The sequence below is a fragment of the Haliotis asinina genome, chromosome 9, assembly GCF_037392515.1.
Source record: "Haliotis asinina isolate JCU_RB_2024 chromosome 9, JCU_Hal_asi_v2, whole genome shotgun sequence".
Taxonomy (NCBI): domain Eukaryota; kingdom Metazoa; phylum Mollusca; class Gastropoda; order Lepetellida; family Haliotidae; genus Haliotis; species Haliotis asinina.
Window position 1 is genome coordinate 11,993,083 of NC_090288.1, and position 11,512 is coordinate 12,004,594.

Sequence of the window (11,512 nt, forward strand, 5' to 3'; positions counted from 1 at the left end):
CACACACACTCGTACATACACGCATCAATAACACACACCGTCACACATAAAACCACTGTCTGTCTCATCTGCATGCAAATACACTAACATGCACACCCAGTCACACATAGTGTACTCTTGCACTTATACACACACACATCCAGTCACATATACACGTTCACCCTATGCACGCACACACACAGACACACATACACGCACGCACGCTGGATGAGGAATCTACGAGAATACTCTCCTAAAGAAGGCAGCCACTCTCTTCAGCGCCATCCTCACGGGATGAATATCCTCCACGAAGCTGTCGTCGTCCTCGTCCTCGTACACCCAGTAGTCACTGTCGTCGTCACTTGGGACAGGGTAATAGTCGGCATAGGTGATGGTAACCGGGGCAGGGAGTGTCTCACCGTGGTCAGGGCGGGCCCAGAACGGGGTGAAAACACGCAGGGGGTCGGGAGAGGGACTCGGGGACGAAGCCAAGGGACGCTACATCGGTGAGTGGGGAGGGTGGGAGAAAGGAGGGTCATTGGGTGAGGTTGATAGGAGATTTTTAACGAAACAATATTAAGAAATGTCTGAGTGCATTGCCCCTGGTCATACATTCTATGAGGTACTATCCAATGGCAAACATGCTGATAGATTGTCAGAAAGAAATGCTAATGTGTGAATGGGAGAGGGGTAGCCGGGGACAGACTTTCAGCACACCATAACAGAGTAAGTAATATATAACGTCCCTGGTGTACATGAGACAGCTTCGACAAGGACTAGAGGAGCCAACTTTTCGCCCCAATCTGAAGGTCATGTAGATAAAATACATACACAGTCGGATTCCTCATCCAGCGACGGCCATAGACTAGCAGCAGGAGTGACGTGATACCGGATCATGTCTTCCCGTGCTGAAAATAACACAAACAACGCATTTACTGACAGGCCAAATATACCTACAGTGGAACTAAGGTGTTTGGGGGGCCGAGGAAACGATAGCGAGAAAACAGAGAGTGTTTTGGGGACACATATAGGCCACGGATACGATTTAGAAGCATTAAAATGGGCATTATAATCAGTTTTCATATATAATCCATCTAGTAGTGTAGCGATTATGCTCCGCATATTGGAAAGGAATGCTTTAAGAAAAAATTGCACCTAATCCACGCCTTAGATCTACTAGAACGTCTATTATCATTTAACAACATCCACCATCGTATGTAAAAACAAAAAAGTCCCCATTTCACTGATAGAATAGACATTAAAAACATCAATATTTCTAAATTTCTCCCAAATTGCAAATGGCGGCTACTGGCAAACACACCACTACCGTCAAACTACGGCCGCTTGCAGTAATAATGTACGCTTTTAACACATTTAAAATACAACAAAGGCCTCCTCAAATACCTTGAATATGCAGCCGTGTAAACATCTTGTCAGTAGATGATCTCAAAACGATGCTGTACTCAACGAAATGCAGAGCGGTAGCGAGCAAGAGTCAAAGTGAATCTGTTGGAAACAGAGGGGACCGTTGGCAACGACAACGGTAACTACATGGATACCAAGTCAGAACGAGGCGTCATCGAATGTGTTCGGCAACGTCAAAGAGCCAGCAATAGTTGCATCTCATGGGGTCAAATATCTGGCGAGTTTAAGGTTTTAAATCAATGAGTATATGTTGAAATGCTAGATGTACCATAGTTCACTGAAACGCCGTACGTGTTAGATGTTGAAAACACTCTATCAGCTCGGTGAAATTCATGTAAAGATTAGTATGAAGAAGGAAGGTAAAGTATTCGTTGTCAGTCAGAAAAATACAAGTCCTCCTATTCCCTTTTCGCTAATTCACATGTTTCTATCTCCGACAGAGAAGTTGAAGTCTGCACGCCTGTAGTGCCAGTAATAATATAGTAATGGTCACATGTACTTCACGATGAAAGACATCTGCGCAAAGGTGAAATACGGAGGACCTAATTTCTTGACTGGGACCATGTCTTGTCGTGGACACTGGATTTATTGACGGCTGAAGGCAAACGAAAGGAGAAAAGGAAGCAGATCCTGCTTTGAAGGCCGTTGTCATGGTTCCCGTCGGTGATAAAAAGAAGTGCATGTTGTGTTTATTGGGACCCCGAGTATTAACTGGCAAAGTGGTGAATGTCGGTAGTTGCTGACAATGTATAGTCATCTGACGTGGGGAGCGTCTTGTGGTGTGCAGTTCATGGTGTATGTTTCAACATGGTGGTAGCTGCACTAATTGCTGCGGAAAGACAAGCGCCGCACTTCACCTCGGACATAGCTGGCCGATAAATGCGCGCTAATAAGGTGACAAGAGTGGTCTCCCTTTATGCATTGGCCGCAAGCAAGCCGGGTACGAGAGACTGGTCCACTCATACCTCCCAAAATACACAATAAATGAAATCAATGAACCTGCTTGTACGGTTACATAGTTTATTGAATACCCGATTCCATTAAGTAGTGAACGCTACCTCTACAAAATATTTCCCCCAATATCCCCGTTCACGTGAAAGCCAAGGCAAGGTCCGTTCGTCTAATTGTAAGCCAAAGTGTTAGCTGCACTGCTCGTAAAGATGGAAATGTTCTGACAGTCACCACGGGTTGTCTGTGCATGTATTTGTTCAGTGAACCTGATCTGCTTTCTGGCCAAGGCCTGATGAAATCGCCATGGTCACCACACACGAGGACAATGAGTGAGTTAGTGAGTTTAGTTTTACGCCGCTTTTAGCACTATTCCAGTAATATCAAAGCGGGGGACTCCAGAGATGAGCTTCACACATTGTACTTACCTGGGAGAAGATACTGACTGAAAAGCCTCAAGTTGACTTTGTGCTTCCTTATATTTGAGACAAACTAGGATATTGGTTTGACCGTGTAATAATGACGACGATAATCCTAATAAGAACAACAATGGTGCACGTGTATAGCATTATTACTCTTATGTTGCCAATATAAGCAAGAATCGTGATGATCATCTCCCAGTTCCCTAGGGCAGAAACGTGCTTTTTCTGTATCCACTTTCTGAACTAGATGATATACGATAAATAGCACATGGTAAGTCAAATCTTTGTGTTCAACGCCGTCACATTTTGAAGTTATCGCTTTGGGATAAATGTACTCTCACTCACCCACTCAACCACACACACACACACACACACACACACACACACACACACACACACACACACACACACACACACACACACACACACACACACACACACACACACACACACACACACACACACACACGAAAAAACAACAACAAAAAAACACACACTTTCACTCACTGATTTGAGAACTTAGACATGTATGTGTGTAGCAGTATTGTGGTTTCCGTGTCTAAACTTGCTAGCGGAGACTAGACCTGGTCGAACTGGCAGTACTTGTACGTCTGATTATGTTCGTATCTAAACACCACCTGACTTTCTTGATCAGGTATTGCAGCCTATATGTATCCTGGAAGTAAAGGGTACCAATCCTGTTCAAGTATCATCCAAGTCACTAATTATTATGTCTATTAATTGCCTGGATTGAAAATGAGCAGTCAACGAGGAACAAATCCCCTCTTCAGTCTCACAGCGTGTATAAACACCCACAGGACAAGGGGACGGTTAAACAGCTGACTGCACAATGGGAGACCACTCTCAGTTATTTACGTCGTGTGTAAGGTATAGTAAGTGAAGTGATCGTAAAATATCCAGTCTTCCGAAACCATTTTTGTAGTCATGACTACACGCGATTACAGACTGTGATTTCCATCATAGGAAACGTGTAAAACACTCGACTAGAAGACAGGAACACAGCGGGATAGAGCAAATGACCCCTCAACATCTTCCTTTGTAATTAGTTAACTCTTATAGTAACTTCTAGATGTCTCATAAATACATTTACTTCAGCCTCCTCTCCAGCTGTGTTGCTGTCTCCTAGCAAAGAACTGACCCAAAGAAGGAAGGAAAACAGACTCATGTGTATACCATTCAGTGTTATTTATTATTTACATAGAATCAGGAAATAGAATGGCAAGTGCTGAAAAGAAGTCTCCAAATCGAGGCCAAAAGGGAAGCTCAGTCGTCTTATTAGAAGTGAAATAATCTTAGAAATGTCAGCCAAAAGGTATGCCAAAACATGCAAGATCGAAACGGGTGTGTCCAAAACTAAATCACAAGGGTGTAGCCAAAAGAGACCCAAAATGGGAAATGGTATACTAGACGAGCACCACAACACATCATCTCACACAACACACTCACACCCGATCATACATGCAAAACACACCATCATAAACCATTCACACTCACACGAAATAGTACACGGAACAAATTCTTATCCCAGCCTCTCTTTCTTTCTCCCTCTTTCCTTTTCACTCTCTCTCATTCTCTCTCTCTCTTTCTCTCTCTTTCTCTCTGTCAAACACACACACACTCGTACATACACGCATCAATAACACACACCGTCACACATAAAACCACTGTCTGTCTCATCTGCATGCAAATACACTAACATGCACACCCAGTCACACATCGTGTACTCTTGCACTTATACACACACACATCCAGTCACATATACACGTTCACCCTATGCACGCACACACACAGACACACATACACGCACGCACGCTGGATGAGGAATCTACGAGAATACTCTCCTAAAGAAGGCAGCCACTCTCTTCAGCGCCTTCCTCACGGGATGAATATCCTCCACGAAGCTGTCGTCGTCCTCGTCCTCGTACACCCAGTAGTCACTGTCGTCGTCACTTGGGACAGGGTAATAGTCGGCATAGGTGATGGTAACCGGGGCAGGGAGTGTCTCACCGTGGTCAGGGCGGGCCCAGAACGGGGTGAAAACACGCAGGGGGTCGGGAGAGGGACTCGGGGACGAAGCCAAGGGACGCTACATCGGTGAGTGGGGAGGGTGGGAGAAAGGAGGGTCATTGGGTGAGGTTGATAGGAGATTTTTAACGAAACAATATTAAGAAATGTCTGAGTGCATTGCCCCTGGTCATACATTCTATGAGGTACTATCCAATGGCAAACATGCTGATAGATTGTCAGAAAGAAATGCTAATGTGTGAATGGGAGAGGGGTAGCCGGGGACAGACTTTCAGCACACCATAACAGAGTAAGTAATATATAACGTCCCTGGTGTACATGAGACAGCTTCGACAAGGACTAGAGGAGCCAACTTTTCGCCCCAATCTGAAGGTCATGTAGATAAAATACATACACAGTCGGATTCCTCATCCAGCGACGGCCATAGACTAGCAGCAGGAGTGACGTGATACCGGATCATGTCTTCCCGTGCTGAAAATAACACAAACAACGCATTTACTGACAGGCCAAATATACCTACAGTGGAACTAAGGTGTTTGGGGGGCCGAGGAAACGATAGCGAGAAAACAGAGAGTGTTTTGGGGACACATATAGGCCACGGATACGCTTTAGAAGCATCAAAATGGGCATTATAATCAGTTTTCATATATAATCCATCTAGTAGTGTAGCGATTATGCTCCGCATATTGGAAAGGAATGCTTTAAGAAAAAATTGCACCTAATCCACGCCTTAGATCTACTAGAACGTCTATTATCATTTAACAACATCCACCATCGTATGTAAAAACAAAAAAGTCCCCATTTCACTGATAGAATAGACATTAAAAACATCAATATTTCTAAATTTCTCCCAAATTGCAAATGGCGGCTACTGGCAAACACACCCCTACCGTCAAACTACGGCCGCTTGCAGTAATAATGTACGCTTTTAACACATTTAAAATACAACAAAGGCCTCCTCAAATACCTTGAATATGCAGCCGTGTAAACATCTTGTCAGTAGATGATCTCAAAACGATGCTGTACTCAACGAAATGCAGAGCGGTAGCGAGCAAGAGTCAAAGTGAATCTGTTGGAAACAGAGGGGACCGTTGGCAACGACAACGGTAACTACATGGATACCAAGTCAGAACGAGGCGTCATCGAATGTGTTCGGCAACGTCAAAGAGCCAGCAATAGTTGCATCTCATGGGGTCAAATATCTGGCGAGTTTAAGGTTTTAAATCAATGAGTATATGTTGAAATGCTAGATGTACCATAGTTCACTGAAACGCCGTACGTGTTAGATGTTGAAAACACTCTATCAGCTCGGTGAAATTCATGTAAAGATTAGTATGAAGAAGGAAGGTAAAGTATTCGTTGTCAGTCAGAAAAATACAAGTCCTCCTATTCCCTTTTCGCTAATTCACATGTTTCTATCTCCGACAGAGAAGTTGAAGTCTGCACGCCTGTAGTGCCAGTAATAATATAGTAATGGTCACATGTACTTCACGATGAAAGACATCTGCGCAAAGGTGAAATACGGAGGACCTAATTTCTTGACTGGGACCATGTCTTGTCGTGGACACTGGATTTATTGACGGCTGAAGGCAAACGAAAGGAGAAAAGGAAGCAGATCCTGCTTTGAAGGCCGTTGTCATGGTTCCCGTCGGTGATAAAAAGAAGTGCATGTTGTGTTTATTGGGACCCCGAGTATTAACTGGCAAAGTGGTGAATGTCGGTAGTTGCTGACAATGTATAGTCATCTGACGTGGGGAGCGTCTTGTGGTGTGCAGTTCATGGTGTATGTTTCAACATGGTGGTAGCTGCACTAATTGCTGCGGAAAGACAAGCGCCGCACTTCGCCTCGGACATAGCTGGCCGATAAATGCGCGCTAATAAGGTGACAAGAGTGGTCTCCCTTTATGCATTGGCCGCAAGCAAGCTGGGTACGAGAGACTGGTCCACTCATACCTCCCAAAATACACAATAAATGAAATCAATGAACCTGCTTGTACGGTTACATAGTTTATTGAATACCCGATTCCATTAAGTAATGAACGCTACCTCTACAAAATATTTCCCCCAATATCCCCGTTCACGTGAAAGCCAAGGCAAGGTCCGTTCGTCTAATTGTAAGCCAAAGTGTTAGCTGCACTGCTCGTAAAGATGGAAATGTTCTGACAGTCACCACGGGTTGTCTGTGCATGTATTTGTTCAGTGAACCTGATCTGCTTTCTGGCCAAGGCCTGATGAAATCGCCATGGTCACCACACACGAAGACAATGAGTGAGTTAGTGAGTTTAGTTTTACGCCGCTTTTAGCACTATTCCAGTAATATCAAAGCGGGGGACTCCAGAGATGAGCTTCACACATTGTACTTACCTGGGAGAAGATACTGACTGAAAAGCCTCAAGTTGACTTTGTGCTTCCTTATATTTGAGACAAACTAGGATATTGGTTTGACCGTGTAATAATGACGACGATAATCCTAATAAGAACAACAATGGTGCACGTGTATAGCATTATTACTCTTATGTTGCCAATATAAGCAAGAATCGTGATGATCATCTCCCAGTTCCCTAGGGCAGAAACGTGCTTTTTCTGTATCCACTTTCTGAACTAGATGATATACGATAAATAGCACATGGTAAGTCAAATCTTTGTGTTCAACGCCGTCACATTTTGAAGTTATCGCTTTGGGATACATGTACTCTCACTCACCCACTCAACCACACACACACACACACACACACACACACACACACACACACACACGAAAAAACAACAACAAAAAAACACACACTTTCACTCACTGATTTGAGAACTTAGACATGTATGTGTGTAGCAGTATTATGGTTTCCGTGTCTAAACTTGCTAGCGGAGACTAGACCTGGTCGAACTGGCAGTACTTGTACGTCTGATTATGTTCGTATCTAAACACCACCTGACTTTCTTGATCAGGTATTGCAGCCTATATGTATCCTGGAAGTAAAGGGTACCAATCCTGTTCAAGTATCATCCAAGTCACTAATTATTATGTCTATTAATTGCCTGGATTGAAAATGAGCAGTCAACGAGGAACAAATCCCCTCTTCAGTCTCACAGCGTGTATAAACACCCACAGGACAAGGGGACGGTTAAACAGCTGACTGCACAATGGGAGACCACTCTCAGTTATTTACGTCGTGTGTAAGGTATAGTAAGTGAAGTGATCGTAAAATATCCAGTCTTCCGAAACCATTTTTGTAGTCATGACTACACGCGATTACAGACTGTGATTTCCATCATAGGAAACGTCTAAAACACTCGACTAGAAGACAGGAACACAGCGGGATAGAGCAAATGACCCCTCAACATCTTCCTTTGTAATTAGTTAACTCTTATAGTAACTTCCAGATGTCTCATAAATACATTTACTTCAGCCTCCTCTCCAGCTGTGTTGCTGTCTCCTAGCAAAGAACTGACCCAAAGAAGGAAGGAAAACAGACTCATGTGTATACCATTCAGTGTTATTTATTATTTACATAGAATCAGGAAATAGAATGGCAAGTGCTGAAAAGAAGTCTCCAAATCGAGGCCAAAAGGGAAGCTCAGTCGTCTTATTAGAAGTGAAATAATCTTAGAAATGTCAGCCAAAAGGTATGCCAAAACATGCAAGATCGAAACGGGTGTGTCCAAAACTAAATCACAAGGGTGTAGCCAAAAGAGACCCAAAATGGGAAATGGTATACTAGACGAGCACCACAACACATCATCTCACACAACACACTCACACCCGATCATACATGCAAAACACACCATCATAAACCATTCACACTCACACGAAATAGTACACGGAACAAATTCTTATCCCAGCCTCTCTTTCTTTCTCCCTCTTTCCTTTTCACTCTCTCTCATTCTCTCTCTCTCTTTCTCTCTCTTTCTCTCTGTCAAACATACACACACTCGTACATACACGCATCAATAACACACACCGTCACACATAAAACCACTGTCTGTCTCATCTGCATGCAAATACACTAACATGCACACCCAGTCACACATCGTGTACTCTTGCACTTATACACACACACATCCAGTCACATATACACGTTCACCCTATGCACGCACACACACAGACACACATACACGCACGCACGCTGGATGAGGAATCTACGAGAATACTCTCCTAAAGAAGGCAGCCACTCTCTTCAGCGCCTTCCTCACGGGATGAATATCCTCCACGAAGCTGTCGTCGTCCTCGTCCTCGTACACCCAGTAGTCACTGTCGTCGTCACTTGGGACAGGGTAATAGTCGGCATAGGTGATGGTAACCGGGGCAGGGAGTGTCTCACCGTGGTCAGGGCAGGCCCAGAACGGGGTAAAAACACGCAGGGGGTCGGGAGAGGGACTCGGGGACGAAGCCAAGGGACGCTACATCGGTGAGTGGGGAGGGTGGGAGAAAGGAGGGTCATTGGGTGAGGTTGATAGGAGATTTTTAACGAAACAATATTAAGAAATGTCTGAGTGCATTGCCCCTGGTCATACATTCTATGAGGTACTATCCAATGGCAAACATGCTGATAGATTGTCAGAAAGAAATGCTAATGTGTGAATGGGAGAGGGGTAGCCGGGGACAGACTTTCAGCACACCATAACAGAGTAAGTAATATATAACGTCCCTGGTGTACATGAGACAGCTTCGACAAGGACTAGAGGAGCCAACTTTTCGCCCCAATCTGAAGGTCATGTAGATAAAATACATACACAGTCGGATTCCTCATCCAGCGACGGCCATAGACTAGCAGCAGGAGTGACGTGATACCGGATCATGTCTTCCCGTGCTGAAAATAACACAAACAACGCATTTACTGACAGGCCAAATATACCTACAGTGGAACTAAGGTGTTTGGGGGGCCGAGGAAACGATAGCGAGAAAACAGAGAGTGTTTTGGGGACACATATAGGCCACGGATACGCTTTAGAAGCATTAAAATGGGCATTATAATCAGTTTTCATATATAATCCATCTAGTAGTGTAGCGATTATGCTCCGCATATTGGAAAGGAATGCTTTAAGAAAAAATTGCACCTAATCCACGCCTTAGATCTACTAGAACGTCTATTATCATTTAACAACATCCACCATCGTATGTAAAAACAAAAAAGTCCCCATTTCACTGATAGAATAGACATTAAAAACATCAATATTTCTAAATTTCTCCCAAATTGCAAATGGCGGCTACTGGCAAACACACCCCTACCGTCAAACTACGGCCGCTTGCAGTAATAATGTACGCTTTTAACACATTTAAAATACAACAAAGGCCTCCTCAAATACCTTGAATATGCAGCCGTGTAAACATCTTGTCAGTAGATGATCTCAAAACGATGCTGTACTCAACGAAATGCAGAGCGGTAGCGAGCAAGAGTCAAAGTGAATCTGTTGGAAACAGAGGGGACCGTTGGCAACGACAACGGTAACTACATGGATACCAAGTCAGAACGAGGCGTCATCGAATGTGTTCGGCAACGTCAAAGAGCCAGCAATAGTTGCATCTCATGGGGTCAAATATCTGGCGAGTTTAAGGTTTTAAATCAATGAGTATATGTTGAAATGCTACATGTACCATAGTTCACTGAAACGCCGTACGTGTTAGATGTTGAAAACACTCTATCAGCTCGGTGAAATTCATGTAAAGATTAGTATGAAGAAGGAAGGTAAAGTATTCGTTGTCAGTCAGAAAAATACAAGTCCTCCTATTCCCTTTTCGCTAATTCACATGTTTCTATCTCCGACAGAGAAGTTGAAGTCTGCACGCCTGTAGTGCCAGTAATAATATAGTAATGGTCACATGTACTTCACGATGAAAGACATCTGCGCAAAGGTGAAATACGGAGGACCTAATTTCTTGACTGGGACCATGTCTTGTCGTGGACACTGGATTTATTGACGGCTGAAGGCAAACGAAAGGAGAAAAGGAAGCAGATCCTGCTTTGAAGGCCGTTGTCATGGTTCCCGTCGGTGATAAAAAGAAGTGCATGTTGTGTTTATTGGGACCCCGAGTATTAACTGGCAAAGTGGTGAATGTCGGTAGTTGCTGACAATGTATAGTCATCTGACGTGGGGAGCGTCTTGTGGTGTGCAGTTCATGGTGTATGTTTCAACATGGTGGTAGCTGCACTAATTGCTGCGGAAAGACAAGCGCCGCACTTCACCTCGGACATAGCTGGCCGATAAATGCGCGCTAATAAGGTGACAAGAGTGGTCTCCCTTTATGCATTGGCCGCAAGCAAGCTGGGTACGAGAGACTGGTCCACTCATACCTCCCAAAATACACAATAAATGAAATCAATGAACCTGCTTGTACGGTTACATAGTTTATTGAATACCCGATTCCATTAAGTAATGAACGCTACCTCTACAAAATATTTCCCCCAATATCCCCGTTCACGTGAAAGCCAAGGCAAGGTCCGTTCGTCTAATTGTAAGCCAAAGTGTTAGCTGCACTGCTCGTAAAGATGGAAATGTTCTGACAGTCACCACGGGTTGTCTGTGCATGTATTTGTTCAGTGAACCTGATCTGCTTTCTGGCCAAGGCCTGATGAAATCGCCATGGTCACCACACACGAAGACAATGAGTGAGTTAGTGAGTTTAGTTTTACGCCGCTTTTAGCACTATTCCAGTAATATCAAAGCGGGGGACTCCAGAGATGAGCTTCACACATTGT

General features: G+C 44.0%; 1 protein-coding gene across 1 annotated transcript; it reads right to left on the reverse strand.

Moving 5' to 3' along the window:
- Positions 1-4,620: 4,620 nt before the first annotated feature.
- On the reverse strand, positions 4,621-5,812 carry LOC137296980 (uncharacterized). Its single transcript, XM_067828913.1, has 3 exons — positions 5,788-5,812; positions 5,215-5,291; positions 4,621-4,881 (listed from the first exon to the last, which is right to left on the reverse strand). The coding sequence occupies exons 1-3, from the start codon at positions 5,810-5,812 to the stop codon at positions 4,621-4,623; spliced, it is 363 nt and encodes a 120-aa protein (XP_067685014.1).
- Between the last annotated feature and the right edge of the window lie 5,700 nt (positions 5,813-11,512).

What these genes read in the sequence shown, in the direction of transcription:
- LOC137296980 (XM_067828913.1), bottom strand. Translation starts at nt 5,812, where the DNA reads ATGTTTACACGGCTGCATATTCAAG. An exon ending in TACACGGCTGCATATTCAAG is followed by an intron (nt 5,292 to 5,787) that starts GTATTTGAGGAG and finishes TGTTATTTTCAG; the next exon opens with CACGGGAAGACATGATCCGG. An exon ending in TGGATGAGGAATCCGACTGT is followed by an intron (nt 4,882 to 5,214) that starts GTATGTATTTTA and finishes TCACCGATGTAG; the next exon opens with CGTCCCTTGGCTTCGTCCCC.